This window comes from Bufo bufo, chromosome 10 (assembly GCF_905171765.1).
Source record: "Bufo bufo chromosome 10, aBufBuf1.1, whole genome shotgun sequence".
Classification (NCBI taxonomy): domain Eukaryota; kingdom Metazoa; phylum Chordata; class Amphibia; order Anura; family Bufonidae; genus Bufo; species Bufo bufo.
The window spans coordinates 21,641,811-21,658,183 of record NC_053398.1 but is presented as its reverse complement, the minus strand read 5'-3'; the positions used below and the strand labels follow the sequence as shown (position 1 = coordinate 21,658,183).

Below are 16,373 nucleotides of genomic sequence, written 5' to 3'. Positions count from 1 at the left end.
GGATGGAGTCAAGCTCAACTCCCAGTCCTACTGCCAGTTTCTGGAAGACACCTTCTTCAAGCAGTGGTACAGGAAGAAGTCTGCATCCTTCAAGAAAAACATGATTTTCATGCAGGACAATGCTCCATCACACGCGTCCAAGTACTCCACAGCGTGGCTGGCAAGAAAGGGTATAAAAGAAGAAAATCTAATGACATGGCCTCCTTGTTCACCTGATCTGAACCCCATTGAGAACCTGTGGTCCATCATCAAATGTGAGATTTACAAGGAGGGAAAACAGTACACCTCTCTGAACAGTGTCTGGGAGGCTGTGGTTGCTGCTGCACGCAATGTTGATGGTGAACAGATCAAAACACTGACAGAATCCATGGATGGCAGGCTTTTGAGTGTCCTTGCAAAGAAAGGTGGCTATATTGGTCACTGATTTGTTTTTGTTTTGTTTTTGAATGTCAGAAATGTATATTTGTGAATGTTGAGATGTTATATTGGTTTCACTGGTAAAAATAAATAATTGAAATGGGTATATATTTGTTTTTTGTTAAGTTGCCTAATAATTATGCACAGTAATAGTCACCTGCACACACAGATATCCCCCTAAAATAGCTAAAACTAAAAACAAACTAAAAACTACTTCCAAAAATATTCAGCTTTGATATTAATGAGTTTTTTGGGTTCATTGAGAACATGGTTGTTGTTCAATAATAAAATTAATCCTCAAAAATACAACTTGCCTAATAATTCTGCACTTTCTGTATGGTTGGTGTGTGGTCCAAGCCGTAGGCCCTCACCAATCTAATGGTTAATAGGGGATAACTTCATATAACCAGAATACCCCTTTAAAGGAGTTTCCTGAAAACTTACCTCTGGATAGGTCATCAGTATCTGATCGGTGGGAATCCAACACCCGGGAACCCTGACGATCAGCGGTATAAGAAGGCAACGGTGCACACAGTAGCGCGGCGGCTTTTTCACAGCTTTTCCTAGGCCGGTGATGACATGTTCCTCAGTCCCATGGCTGAGGAGCAGGTCAGCCCCATAGAAGTGAATGGGGCCGAACTGCGATACCAAGCACGGCCACTATACAATGGATGGCGCTGTGCTTGGTGAGCAGGGAGAAGGGGGTCCCAGTGTCAGAACCCCACTGATAAGATGCTGATGACCTATCCAGAGGATAGGTCATCAGTAGTAAAGTCTTAGAAAACCCTTTTAAATGGTCTGTCTAGGTATCTTGTTCTTCGTGATACAGTGACTATAAAGAAGGGGTTTTCCAATCAGAACTGTAATTCACAGCTCCCGTTATGGAAGACTGTGCACTGGGCGATATGTGATAGTACATTCTCCTGACTGCATCAGATTGCGCTGGGATCGGGGTATCACCAAGGGGGCTACAACATGAAAAAGGGGGGTACACAGCAGTTTGTAGAGCGACCGCTTCAAACTGTTTTTCAGTCTTTTCTGGAGTACATTGGCTACAACAGAAAGTGAAGGTACTTTGCCTTCAGTAGTGACCGCTCCAGGTTCTCCCCTAAAACACTGCACCCATGCCAGATCACACAACTCTGTAGGTTCATCCACACAAACTGTGAAAAAATAAAAATGTCACGTTTATTCCGACAGGACAGAATATTTACATAGCTGGGCCTGCAATGTATGTAAACCCAACACAGAATATACTGGACATGGCTCTTCTTCACACATGAATGTCATACATGATTGTATATCCCGACCCCCGGACGGGTCGCAGACGTGGATTCAGGATTCTGTTTGTAAAACCATTTTCCGTAATCTAAAAAGAATAAAGTCCCTTGGCGTTTACCCCTCAGATCCCCCTTCCAGATGCTTTGAGGCCTCTTTCTCGCCAAGCTGTTAATGACGTCCTCATGTGCACGAGACCAATGCGTGTGACGGACACGGTATCTGTGGTCACTCGGAGAAGGGGTTAGTCCTGGGGAACCGATGACAGATCTGCTCCAACGTCATGGCTGTGGCCTCGTAGAGGACGGATATCTCCTGCACGGCCAAGTCCTGCCCATGGCGGAATCTTTCATTTTTTTGCCCAGACATTGGCGACCGTATTTACATAAGGACTGAGGTTTTTCTTGCTGATTAAATCCTACACATGACATCATCACTTATCCCAATACAGACAAGAATAAATGTCAGTCTCTACAGAGAACACGTGTCCTATGTTGCATATATAAAAAAAAAAATCTTTAAAAAATATGGCTGTGTACAGATTCGCACGGACAAAATAGACAAACTTTACCCGTGTAAATCAGCGCATGGTAGGGTGCTGCCCGCTGTACCTCCAAACACCCCGAGACTTTTAAACCAATAACATGGGAGCGTACGATGTATAATAGACCACAACCTTAAAACCACCTGCTGAATATCATATACAGTTGCAAGAAAAAGTATGTGAACCCTTTGGAATGATATGGATTTCTGCACAAATTGGTCATAAAATGTGATCTGGTCTTCATTTAAGTCACAACAATAGACAATCACAGTCTGCTTAAACTAATAAGACACAAATAATTAAATGTTACCATGTTTTTATTGAACACACCATGTAAACATTCACAGTGCAGGTGGAAAAAGTATGTGAACCCCTAGACTAATGACATCTCCAAGAGCTAATTGGAGTCCAATCAATGAGATGAGATTGGAGGTGTTGGTTACAGCTGTCCTGCCCTATAAAAAACACACACCAGTTCTGGGTTTGCTTTTCACAAGAAGCATTGTCTGATGTGAATGATGCCTCGCACAAAAGAGCTCTCAGAAGACGTACGATTAAGAATTGTTGACTTGCATAAAGCTGGAAAGGGTTATAAAAGTATCTCCAAAAGCCTTGCTGTTCATCAGTCCACGGTAAGACAAATTGTCTATAAATGGAGAAAGTTCAGCACTGCTGCTACTCTCCCTAGGAGTGGCCGTCCTGTAAAGATGACTGCAAGAGCACAGCGCAGACTGCTCAATGAGGTGAAGAAGAATCCTAGAGAGTGTCAGCTAAAGACTTACAAAAGTCTCTGGCATCTGCTAACATCCCTGTTAGCGAATCTACGATACGTAAAACACTAAACAAGAATGGATTTCATGGGAGGATATCACAGAGGAAGCCACTGCTGTCCAAAAAAAAACATTGCTGCACGTTTACAGTTTGCACAAGAGCACCTGGATGTTGCACAGCAGTACTGGCAAAATATTCTGTGGACAGATGAAACCAAAGTTGAGTTGTTTGGAAGAAACACACAACACTATGTGAGGAGAAAAAGAGGCACAGCACACGGACATCAAAACCTCATCCCAACTGTGAAGTATGGTGGTGGGGGCATCATGGTGTGGGGCTGCTTTGCTGCATCAGGGCCTGGACGGATTGCTATCATCGAAGGAAAAAATGAATTCCCAAGTTTATCAAGACATTTTGCAGGAGAACTTAAGGCCATCTGTCCACCAGCTGAAGCTCAACAGAAGATGGGTGCTGCAACAGGACAACAACCCAAAGCATAGAAGCAAATCAACAACAGAATGGCTTAAACAGAAGAAAATATACCTTCTGGAGTGGCCCAGTCAGAGTCCTGACCTCAACCCGATTGAGATGCTGTGGCATGACCTCAAGAAAGCGATTCATACCAGACATCCCAAGAATATTGCTGAACTGAAACAGTTCTGTAAAGAGGAATGGTCAAGAATTACTCCTGACCGTTGTGCACGTCTGATCTGCAACTACAGGAAATGTTTGGTTGAAGTTATTGCTGCCAAAGGAGGTTCAACCAGTTATTAAATCCAAGGGTTCACATACTTTTTCCCCCTGCACTGTGAATGTTTACATGGTGTGTTCAATAAAAAACATGGTAACATTTAATTCTTTGTGTGTTATTAGTTTAAGCAGACTGTGATTGTCTATTGTTGTGACTTAGATGAAGATCAGATCACATTTTATGACCAATTTGTGCAGAAATCTATATCATTCCAAAGGGTTCACATATTTTTTTCTTGCAACTGTAGGTCCCTTGTGCCACCAACACCACTCTGCTCCGTTGACGCATGGGCTCCACAATGCTTCTTCCAATAATAAACCCTGAGGCCATCTGCTCCGAGGCACAAACACCCAGCCCTACGTAATTTGAAGCCCAATCAGCAGGAATTGAATGAAATGCAAGTTTTCCTGGATGTCCTACGGCATCACAGTCACGAATGCTGTGCTGCCTACCAACTATGGGAAATGAAAATTTCGGGTATATAAATTTTCTTTGTCCTGGACATCCTACGGCAGCATAGCTTTACTTACTGTGCTGTCTATGGAGTACAGGAAATGAAAATTTCAGGTAAATACATTATTGTTATACAGAATCTTTTCCCCATAAAATTATATCCCAGTCTGCTCAGCTCCTCCTGCGTTAAGCATGTTGCTGGCAGATTACACTGCGTTTTCACTGTGACAGGTTCCCTTTAATGTAATGACTTATCAGTGCACATGGGACTGGTGCAGTACTTCTGAATGAATTTATGGGGAACCTGTCAGCAGGAAAAGAACACCATTTAATGTTCCTTGGGATGATGAGCGTATGAACGTTTCATTAATCTGCAGCGCACACTGTACTTTGTGCTGGTAATCATGAGGAAGAGTCCAATGTATTCAGCAGATGCGTCTCTGGCCACAGAAGAGACTAACATTATTAAAATCTGCAGCCCTATACTCAGCATCTCTACAGCGTCCGCAGATCAGGCACCATTTTCCTGATGACAGTTTCCTTTCCTGAAAAGCCAGCTCAGGGCTCATTCACACGGCCGTTGTCCCGCCGTGCCTGTGCGGTGGACCACAAATTGCATGCGGATCTCTGACCCATTCACTTGAATGGGGTCCGCGATCTGTCCGTTCCGCAAAAAGATAGAACTTGCTCTATCTTTTTGCAGAGGAAGCACTCCGTATTTGCAGACCCATGCGGAATGCATACGGCCGGTGCCCCGTGTATTGCGGACCCTCCGTATGCAGGCCGCAATACGGCAACAGTTGTGTGAACAATCCCTTATGGTTAGACCAGGGAGGGGAAAAAGAGCAAAGAGCAAGAGGAGAGTTATATAGTCGGCCAACTCACATCTCGTGGGTGCAAATGTCTCAAGAAGCTACACGGAGCCCATGTGCCCCTTCTTTTTGCTTTGGAGGTTTCTTAGGCTACGGTAATATAACAGTCTAAGGGCTCATTCACACGACAGTAAAAAAAAAATATATCCGTTTTCAGAACCAATACAAGTCTATGGGGCTATGGACATGGCCTTTTTTAACGGCCAGTGAACAGCGGCTGTCAAAAAATAGGACATGTCCTATGGACACCATTGAAATCGGTTTAGATAGGAGTGCACCCATCTAAACGAGTACAAAAAAAAGGGTCTTTCAGGGGTTACAATGATTTTTTTTTAAATAATATTATTATTATTATTATTATTATTATTAATACTCCTCATCTAATCCACTTGCATGTGTGGGAACACTCGCTCCGCACTGGAGGCAGAAGGTAAAGTATATATCCTGAGGGCACAAAGGGGTCCATTGGATGTCCAGGGGGAATTATGTATACTCAGGGCACTGCAGGGGTTGGGATATAGGAAGAAATAAAAAAGCCTATGAAATTCATCCACAATGGGCGTTAAAAACGGATGCAAAACAGCCATTAAAAACAGATAAATGGCCAGAAAATGGATGCACACACTGATACAAAGCGGCCATGAAAAACTGACAGTTTATCCGCTTTTATTGGCCGTTTTTTTTTTACTGTGGTGTGAATGCAGCCTAAAGCTAAATCATGGGAGGCTCTGCACAAATGTAACTGCCTATGCAGACAAGGTCATAGTCACCTGGCCATATCCGTCTATGTTCCATCCACATATTTGCTGCCAGGAAAGTATGTCCACTGCAGCTAGGTGCCAGCTCTACCCATACGAGTACTTTATAACCATCACGCGCCGTACAGGAGCCTGTGGGCTTTCTCCGAGATATGACTGTGCCCTCTTAGATGCTATCATCTCTCTTCTGTCAGCAGCAAACCACAGGAATGTTTTGCCTTTTGCAAAAAAAATTACCACCTGACTTAACCAAACGTACTCCGCTTAGTACAACCAGTGCGATAAGGCAGTCGTGGAGTTCAGGCGCAGCAGTCAGAGGGGGTGCAGCGGTTATGGAGACAGGCTGGACCTTCTCACTTGTCCTTCCTTTTGCCTCGTGTGCTCGTCGTTTCTTTCACCAGGGTCTTCCCCGGCTGCGTCTTGCTTGTCTTGTCTTTCTGAGAGGGACGCGTTTTGGGTTCTTGTTTCCTCCCCACTGGAATACCTTTTTCTCTCAAAGCCTTCATCATCTCCTCCTGCTTCATCATTAGAAGGATCTCTCGGCTCCAGATCAATATGTTAAAACCTGAAACAAATATGCAAAAATGACGAGTCATTTTGAAGGTTTCTTTATGCCAAATATATGCAAAACCGGTGTGTGACAAGGATTCACTGGATAAAATGGGAGTCAGCACAGATGCCCAGGCCATTACAGCACAGTTATCAGAGACGTGTCTTGTAATGAGGCCTGCACCTTTACATCCATCTCGTGACCGGCAACGCTCCCTCTAAACCTTTGTAGCTACTCAGTGAGGCAGCTTGGGACCCGAGAGCTGCGTCCTCTAATCCAGGCGCTAATAATTTCCTAGCACATCCCTAGTGGTCTAGGGCAGTGAAGGAGGTAATGTATGTATCCCTAGTGGTCTATGGCAAAGGTGTTAGGGCCAGCATCGCTAATGATAAAGGGCAGTTACAGGGTTAATGCCAGAATCCCTGGTGGTCAAGGGCAAAGAGAGAGTTGATTGCAGTACCTCTGGGGGTCTGGGGCAGTGAAGGGCTCATTCCCTAGGGCAGTGAAGGGGGATAACAAAGATCCCTGGTGGTCTAGGACAGTGAAGGATTGATTCCAATATCCCTAAGGGTCAAATGAAGGATTTAACATAAGGATCCCTGGTGGTCTAGCGCAATGACGGGTTAATGCTGCATACCTGCAGTGTAGTGGGTTATTCCCCTTTCCAGGCTGCAGAGTTGTCAAAGCTATAACAGGAGACTGAACACTGATGTTCGGCTTCCAGATTGTTCCCTGCACTGCAAAAAATAGGCTAGAGAGAAGCTGTAAGTACTCTCTAAGAGCAGGCAGATCGATTCAAAAGTGCTCTGCCCAATCAGTAAGGGCACAGCTCAGGGTGTCTGTGCAGGGCTGTGATAGAACGCTTACCCATTCCTGATGCCAAGAGGTCTCCCATAGGGTTGAACTTGTTGAGCTATAAGAGGATAAAAAAAAAGGGATCAGGTGTAAATATAAAGTATAGGGTTATATAAAATGATATTTCACTATATTTCCTATTAGATACAAGTAATCCGGAAGACAAATTATCACTAAATGGTGATGGTAGCTCTACAGGAGAACAATCGAACAATGACTCACCGAGACAATACCGGATGCATAGGGGTCGTACAGCTGGCACACTATATTGCCGTTCTGCCCATCAAACACGTCAACTGTGCGCAACTCATCTGCTGTGTATCCCGGGAACTGAGGGTCCGGGTACCGTCCGGCCACAATTAAGTCGTAACGGGGATGCCATGTGGCCTACCCAAGAAAACAAATATATAAATATGTATGTTATTAATAAGGAGGACCTGGAAGACAGGTCACATACCCAGATGACTCACCAGGGCTCCCTTTCCTCAATGGCAAAGGACTTTGTTCCAGACACTAGGCAGACCTTCTCCTGCACCTGACAACCTGCTAGACCCCGTGTCTACGCCTGCACTTTTCCAAACCTCTGCTTACTCAGAGTTCTCCTCATCCTCATCCTCTGCCTCTTCAGTGGGCAGCAGACGTTCTAAACGCCCAAAATTAAAAGATATATGGGCCCTCCTTGGTAACCTGCCGACTAAACATGATATGGAAGCCATGATATCGCGGGTTGAATCCAACCAAGCTCAGGCCATTGCAGCTGTCAAGACAGACCTGTGCAGCATCTCCACTCAAGTAGCCACACAAATACAGGTCTCGTCTGCACTAGAATCCTGCCTTACTACAGTTGAAGAAAATTTGGACGCACAGAAGGCTTTGAACAGTAGACACATACTACTACAAGAGGACGACCAAGAAAACAGAGGTCGACACAACAACATCAAACTACGTGGGATTCCAGAGGAGGCGCCTGCCTCTGATCTGCATAAGGCGGCTACCTGCATCTTCAACTCTCTCCTACCTAGACCTCCAGATGCCGAAATAGAACTGGACAGAGTCCATAGAGTGTTAGGTTCAAGATGCCAAGACAACCCAGCCCCTAGAGAGGTTTTATGCAGGGTTCACTAATTCAGGGGAAAAAGAGGAAATCCCACAGCGGGCATGGAGACAGGGCCCCACGATGTTCGCGGGGAACCAAATCCAACTTCTGCCAGATGTCTCGAGGCAAACCCTGCTAATGAGATGCACCCTCAAACCTATCCTACAATTCAGTGGTCCCCAACCTTTTTTGCACCAAGGACCAGTTTCATGCAAGACAATTTTCCCAGGGACCAGGTGGGGTGGGGGGTTCTGGGGCAGGGTTTAGGGGGCGCTGGTCGGCGCTGACTGATTCACACGCATAACAAAAACATGTGCATATTAGGTGCATATTAAAATTAGGTGCATATTAAAATATATAACACTATATAACGACTATATAAACTGACTAGGGTCTCTGCTGCACTGGTCTCTGCTGCACTGGTCTCTGCTGCACTGGTCTCTGCTGCACTGGTCTCTGCTGCACTGTACCATATTTTTCACCCTATAAGATGCACCGGCCCATAAGACGCACCTAGGTTTTAGAGGAGAACAATAAGAAAAAAATATTTTCCATTACACCTCAGGTCAGACCAGCAATCAGACCCCCAATGTTAATCAGACCTCAGATCAGACCCCCAACCTTCAGCCATCTATCAGCCCCCATGTCAGCCAGCCAGGCAAGGGATGGCAACTCAATTTGGTCTCCCTCTTACCAAATAGCTACGCAACTCTTGGTTGGCTCATTTGTGGGCTCTCCGAGATTTGCTAAGTGGTGTTTACTCCACAAGTTTTGGCATTTGTTATTCTACCCACTCTGGACTAGCTGGTTTGGGTATTTGGCTGATAAAGCCACCCTATAGCGTTCTCCAAAAAACTCTACCCCAGTGTGTCGTCTTCCCCGTCCTCTCGTTTTCCTCCCTAACCTCCCCTCCCACTACCCCCCCCTCTTTTTTTTTTTTCTGTTTTCTCTCTCTCTCCCTCCCTTGCCAAATAGACTGGAGTTATGTCTGCCATCAACTTTGCATCTATCAACACCAATGGGTTGAATACAACAGAGAAAAGATCCTCCATCCTCCGACTCCTATGGAGTAAGGTACAAATTGCACTCAGAGGAAACACACTTCCGCAAGGGAGCGCTACCTCTCCTAAGATCACCCAGGTACCCAGACTCTTACCATAGCTGTTACTCCGTTTCTAAGTCAAGGGGAGTAAGCATACTAATCTCTAGAACCACCCCATGGGAATTGATAGATACACAGACAGATGATAATGGCAGATATCCATTTGTAAAGGGCCGTCTAGCGGGTCAACTCGATACTCTAGTGAATGTATACCTACCCAATACGAGGCTTTAGCGGGAAGCCTATCAAGACTAGACAGTTTTGCAGAGGGTGTGCTCGGTCGGAGGGGACTTAAATGTCGCCTTGGACCCTCTGGCGGACGTATCTAGAGGGGCCTCGCACCTGGCCTACTCTTATCTACATCGTATCAAACGCCTTCTACACTCTCATCAGTTGGTCGATGTATGGAGGACGGTTAATCTGGATGTTCAAAATTATACCCATTATTCCACTGCAAGAGATTTATACTCTAGGTCAGACTATTTTCTAATATGGCATTCAGCGGTATCCTTCCTTGCCTCCTCCTCGATTGATTCTATGCCCTGGGACAGTGGAGAGCTAGACAAATATCTCATTTTCTCTCCTCTGAACCCTCGTCCCCGAGTTTCGACAGGCCTCTTACCCCTTTCGAAAAGGCATGCATAGGCTCAGGTGTATATGTCTGAGTTCTATAAGACACTGGTAGTGCCTCATCCGCCCTCCATATATTGACAAATGGAGCTCTGATCTTGGAGTGGACATCCACCCCCCCCCCCCCGACCAGTGGCCGAAACTGTATCAGCTCGCCCATAAATCCTCCATTGCTAGTAAATTCCAGGAAGCAAGTTACAAAATACTGTCTAGATGGTACTATGTTCCGACTCGTCTTCAGAAAATGTTTCCATCTGCATCTCCACTGTGTTGGCGTTGTGAATCGGCGCAAGGCTCTCTGATCCACATCTTCTGGCATTCCAGTAAAATCAGGCAATTCTGGGAGTCGGTGCATAGGACCATAGCCTCACTCTTTTGATCGGCAGGGGTCCCGGGTATCAGACCCCCGCCGGTCAGATGCTGATGATCTATCCAGAGGATAGATCAGTTAAAGCAAACTGCAGAACCCCTTTAAATAAAGAATAAAAAAAATAAAAAAATAAAAAACACAAACAAACCTTGATGGCAGTCAGGTGCTGGAACTGGCGGTGCGGGTGTGGGATAATACGCTGGGGCTGTGACCAATCGCACGCAGAGTAAACACGGATTTCACTGTGCTGGTCGGTAGTGAGAAGCTTGGCGCCATCCCAAGGACTGAAGTAAGCTGCAGCAATAAAAACGTTGTAAAGAGTTATATAAGGGCAGCGCCATATGTTAAAAGTATGAATAAGGGAGGGAAAGAAAGGAGATGCGACCTTACCCGAGTTCACACCGCGGGCATGTGGCAACGTGTACAGACAACTGGATTTATCCTTGATGTTCCTCAAGTCCCATAACTTCACCGTTTGATCCACGGAGGCGGTGGCCAGAAGCCAGTCACATCGAGGGTTAAATTCCACGTGTGTCACCTTTTTCTTGTGTAGCCGGACCTTAAAGATCTTTCATTAAAAGAAGCAAAAAATTAATCACAACTCGCATACTCCTCAGGTGAGCCTATGGTACAGGACCTGACTAGTTGCTCATATATGCCCACCTCTTTTCCGCACGTCTCCAACAGTACCACGTTTCCCACGTTATCTCCAGTCACCACACACCGCTGGCTGGCAGACACGTCCAGGCTGCAGTACCACATACTAGAAAATCAGCAGCAGGATTACTGTTTGACCTCGCTGTCGGGGCATGCTGAGAGTTATAGTTGTACAAGAGCCGCCAGCTGCAGGGCACCACTACTGAGGATGGCAGTGCAAGTCACAGATACCAAACTTGCCATACGTGGGCCCTATCCACCCAAAAAGATTTTTATCTACAAGTGTTTAGCTGTAATTTAAAAGCTATGGACACCCTCAGGGAAATCTTTATTTTTTATGACTGCATTTTACTTATTTTGGGCTAAAAAAAACATTTTTTCAATCGGTCTTAATTAAACAATTTTAACTGTTTTCCAGCTACAGGGTTTAAAAATCAGTCAGAGCATCACTGCTCAGTCCCCTCAGCTGATGGCTCTTATCTCCTGACCTCAAACACCCATTTAAGCCATACTCTTATCAGTTTGATAAGAGTTTATGTATAATGAGTGTTTATGAGGTCAGGAGATCAGGAATAAGAGCGAAACCAACTGCAAAAAATTATTTTTATCCCAAAATGAGTAAAATGCAGTCATCGAAAAAAAAATTCCCCTGAAGGTGTCCATATTTTTTAAGGTCTCGGCTTCCACTTGTAAAGGGAATCTTAATTACATCCGGAGGTTGTAAACACTTCATCTTGCTCACAGCTGACAGTTTGCTACAATGTATCAATGTAACTAATCCTCTGTGAACACAATACATCAGCAGCACAAATCTCTCCCCCGTTGTGAGTTTATTACCATGTTTCCGTTTATGTAAGTGATCACCTGTCAGATCCCCTGTCGCTCCAGAGCCCATGCTCCCCACCAATCTTATTTCTGCTTCCGCCATGTTGTTCTGTACTTCCATGTGATTGCTGCAGCCAAATAATAATCTCGGATACAGCATGAGACAAGTGATTGGCTGCAGACGAGCATATACTGCATACTGCGTTCTCATGATGTACACCACTAAGGCCAGTGATTACAGGACGTCATAGCTGCAGCTAAAACTTTACATTGTGGCTGCAGCTTAGCGGAGAAGTTGGAGCACCACACTGGAACGGAGGGAAGTTTTTTTCTTTCTTAACTTTTTTGCCCCCCAAAAACTGGAACTCTGACAACCCTGTTTCATTAAACACTCAGACGATTGCTTAGACTGAGAAATTTTATATTTTCATGGGCAGTGAAAGAAAATGTACAAAGTGTCCCATAGTTTATAGCATTGAAGTGACCCCCCCCCCCCCAAAAAAAAAAAGCCTGCACTATGTCTCTTATGTTAGGCTTCCCTTAGCCCCCTAATTTTCCTGCTACTGGAGCTCCCACTTCCCCTAATTAATGAATAAATCCGCTCTTACGCCCAGTCTTCAGTGTTGGTGTATATCTGTACGGTCCGTCCGGTGAAGTCCTGCAGGACGGTGCTGCCTGCGACCGACGATGTATACAGCTGATTAGGGTTGAATGGGTCAAATTTCATCCCAGTGATGCAGCCTCCAGCTCCAATCTGCAAGACAGGGGAAAGGCGATGAAACAGCAGCCATTCCCTGTGCCGCCACTGCCGCACTGCTTCCCCATACTTACGCCAGGGATCATCGTGTTATTTAGCTGCTCGTAGTCCCACAGTATGATGTCCCCGCCTTTTGACCCTACAGCGACCGTGTTGGGGTGGGTCGGATGCCATTCTAGAGTGGTGACCCTTCTGTCAAAGGGGCTGTTGGTTCGATAGAGAATGTACGATGCCAAAGACCGCAGGAAAGGAGTCTGCAGGCACTGGGAAGAGACATGCGCCTACTGACACATCTATACACTAGATGCAACATGTACACTGACGGACAAGCGTGCAGGTCACACTTGTAACTTACCTTTGCCCTGACGTTCCCCCCAACCGTGCTCCGGTACAGGTAATGCACAATGCTGGTCTGAATGTCTTCTGGTTTATGGTATTTTTTCCTCTCTTGTAAGCCTGCACGGGTAACAGTTACAGTTTTAGCATTCACTGATAGTAGGGGGAAAAAAACAAACAAACAAAAAACACAAAAGCACTAAGGTGCACACCTTCAAAAACAGATTTAGAGGCGCATGTTTTTGAATAGATTGAGGATATGTCTTACAGAAAGACCTCTTCAAGAGGAGGTAGCAGCTTGGGACAGAGGAGCGCAACCTCCACTTCCGGATGTGCCCAGACATCAGAGGCGCATGCAGCGGCAGATCCACTGTGCTTGCACTGATCGGCGCAGGAGAGAGATTGAGGCAAGATGTCTGCCTCTGTCAATCAAGGGGGTTGGGGTCTCTTGAGCAGCCCCTCGTGCTCCAGGAGGTGGATTTTGAACAAATTTGAGCGTAAATGATGTTAAATTTTTTTTAAAAAATAGGTAGAGTAATTCAACATGGCCCTCTAACAAAAACGTTATGCCACCCTGAATCAGGGCGTCCGTTATGGGTGCATTCACACGAAAGTTTGTATTTTGTGGTCCGCAAAAATACGGATGACATGCAAGTCCGCAAAACTCAGATCTGCCCAAAAAATACGGAGGACATCCACATGACGTCTGTGTTGCATCAATTTTTTTTGTGGATCTATTGTAACAGTTCGGGTACTCATTTTTTGTTAGCCCCGTTGAAGTGAATAGGTTCAGATCCGAAATCGAAATCCGCAAAAAATGTGGACTGAATGCGGAGCACAAATATGGTCGTGTGAATGGGGCCTAAGTCCTAAAAACAAAAATAAAAGGATGCCCCTGAACCCCACTTTAGAGCGCTAGAGCGCCTGTACTGGATTCTAATCATTGCACCCTGGCGCCACGGAACATGTGATCTTTCTTAGCCAATCAGCCGAGTGAAACGCTGCAATTAGAAAACGGCACACGCTGCCTTTGGACAGATTGGTTCATGCAGAAACTTTACACGGGCGTGAATGGAAGCTTTAGGGAAGTGGCGATAATACATTACTAGGGATGAGCGAACCCAAACGGCATTCTGGCAGTGGAGGAATCCCGTTATAACGGAATGCAAAACGGAAGCCTTTAAGAGGCATTCCGTCTTGATCCGTCATAATAGAAGTCTCTGGCCAAGCATAACGGATCCGGCCGGTTTCTGATATGCAGGACGAAAAGCAAAGTCCTGTAAAACGGAAACCAGACGTATCCGTTAGGATTTCCCATAGGCTTCTATCATGACTGATCAAAACGGAGTGCCTCTTAAAGGCTTCTGTTTTGCATTCCGTTATAACGGGATCTCTCCACTGCCCGAAAGCCAAACCCGAACCTGTAAAGTTGGGGTTCGCTCATCCCTGTACATTTCTTGCACTCCTGGTGGTCTTGTGTCTCCCCCCATGTGGCGGCATTACCTTTGCTGCACTCTGCGGCATCCTGTGTAACATTTTTCTTCCGACCAGATTTTTTGCTCCCTTTATCAACTCCAGGATCCGGCTCTCGTTTTCTCTTCCCGGGCGGCTCTTCTTCCGGCTCCTTCTTCTGGGAGGATGCCTCTGATGTATTCTTTCCTTGACCTGACCTTTTGGGACGCATCTATGGGAAAAGGGGGCGGATGGGCGTCAGAAAAATAATTCAGTTTTGCAATTTGTGCACGGCACGGACAGCACTGAACAAGTCACTGCCGATAATTACTATGGTTAAGGAGGCCGGCAAAGATTGGTCAGTGGAGAACTTAGCTGCAGTACCAGGCACAGCCACAACTGTATGTACGGCGTAGTCATAGCCTCCGCTCTTAACCCACAGGGGCACCTGAGCATTTGGGCTCCGGGGCACCTGAGCATTTGGGCTCCGGGGCACCTGAGCATTTGGGCTCCGGGGCACTTGAGCATTTGGGCTCCGGGCGCAGGGGCACCTGAGCATTTGGGCTCCGGGCGCAGGGGCACCTGAGCATTTGGGCTCCGGGCGCAGGGGCACCTGAGCATTTGGGCTCCGGGCGCAGGGGCACCTGAGCATTTGGGCTCCGGGCGCAGGGGCACCTGAGCATTTGGGCTCCGGGCGCAGGGGCACCTGAGCATTTGGGCTCCGGGCGCAGGGGCACCTGAGCATTTGGGCTCCGGGCGCAGGGGCACCTGAGCATTTGGGCTCCGGGCGCAGGGGCACCTGAGCATTTGGGCTCCGGGCGCAGGGGCACCTGAGCATTTGGGCTCCGGGCGCAGAGGCACCTGAGCATTTGGGCTCCGGGCGCAGGGGCACCTGAGCATTTGGGCTCCGGGCGCAGGGGCACCTGAGCATTGGGGCTCCGGGCGCAGGGGCACCTGAGCATTGGGGCTCCGGGCGCAGGGGCACCTGAGCATTGGGGCTCCGGGCGCAGGGGCACCTGAGCATTGGGGCTCCGGGGCACCTGAGCATTGGGGCTCCGGGGCACCTGAGTATTGGGGCTCTGGCTGCAGGGGCACCTGAGTATTTGGGCTCTGGCTGCAGGGGCACCTGAGTATTTGGGCTCCGGGCGCAGGGGGACCTGAGTATTTGGGCTCTGGCTGCAGGGGCACCTGAGTATTTGGGCTCTGGCTGCAGGGGCACCTGAGTATTTGGGCTCCGGGCGCAGGGGGACCTGAGTATTGGGGCTCTGGCTGCAGGGGCACCTTAGTATTTGGGCTCTGGCTGCAGGGGCACATGAGTATTGGGGCCCTGGGCACATTACTGTTACATAACATCAGCTATTAGCTTTGTGCATATTGTTATGAAAGCTCCATACAAGAAGCAGCATGTCTAGACCATCACTGTCCCGGGCGCGCACCATCCACTGTCCCGGGCAGCATCCGCCTCCTCCTCACCTGTCAATCCCGGTGTGGCTACTATAATGTCCGTTCACCGCTGCTGCTGTGTAACCAAGATGTCGCTCCAGGTCTGCGCAGGCGCATGCGACTCGTTAGAGAAGGAAAAAAAAAAAAAGACAAACCTTTGTTGCCCCGCCCCAATATTTGCATGGCTTTCTTTCATTGGCTGCAGACATTAGACATTCGGAACAGGGAGGGAGCCTGCGCTCCAAATCACGTGACGCCTCTGCGCTCAGGACGGCAGTTGGACGGCCGATCTAATCGTACAAAACTATTTCTGCCTTGCTCATAGAAAATATAATGATTGATGCGGATTTCTTTATGGTAAACACTTTGTATACAGGGCATTACTACAGGGATATTATAGAGGTAGTATTATTACTACAGGGATATTATAGAGGTAGTATTATTACTACAGGGATA

General features: G+C 46.9%; 1 protein-coding gene across 1 annotated transcript; it reads right to left on the bottom strand.

The window, feature by feature from the left end:
- Positions 1–5,280: 5,280 nt before the first annotated feature.
- On the bottom strand, positions 5,281–16,084 carry DDB2 (damage specific DNA binding protein 2). Its single transcript, XM_040409186.1, has 11 exons — positions 15,948–16,084; positions 14,526–14,706; positions 13,042–13,142; positions 12,761–12,949; positions 12,538–12,683; positions 11,111–11,210; positions 10,838–11,015; positions 10,596–10,741; positions 7,472–7,636; positions 7,262–7,307; positions 5,281–6,409 (listed from the first exon to the last, which is right to left on the bottom strand). Exons 2-11 carry the CDS (start codon positions 14,704–14,706, stop codon positions 6,198–6,200), a joined length of 1,464 nt encoding a protein of 487 aa, XP_040265120.1. The 5' UTR covers positions 15,948–16,084; the 3' UTR covers positions 5,281–6,197.
- Between the last annotated feature and the right edge of the window lie 289 nt (positions 16,085–16,373).

Coding starts and splice junctions, on each gene's coding strand:
- DDB2 (XM_040409186.1), bottom strand. CDS start 14,706: ATGCGTCCCAAAAGGTCAGGTCAAGGAAAGAATACATCAGAGGCATCC. Junction 13,143..14,525: donor TGCCGCAGAGTGCAGCAAAG/GTAATGCCGCCA, acceptor TTACCCGTGCAG/GCTTACAAGAGAGGAAAAAA. Junction 6,410..7,261: donor CCTCTTGGCATCAGGAATGG/GTAAGCGTTCTA, acceptor TATTTGTTTCAG/GTTTTAACATATTGATCTGG.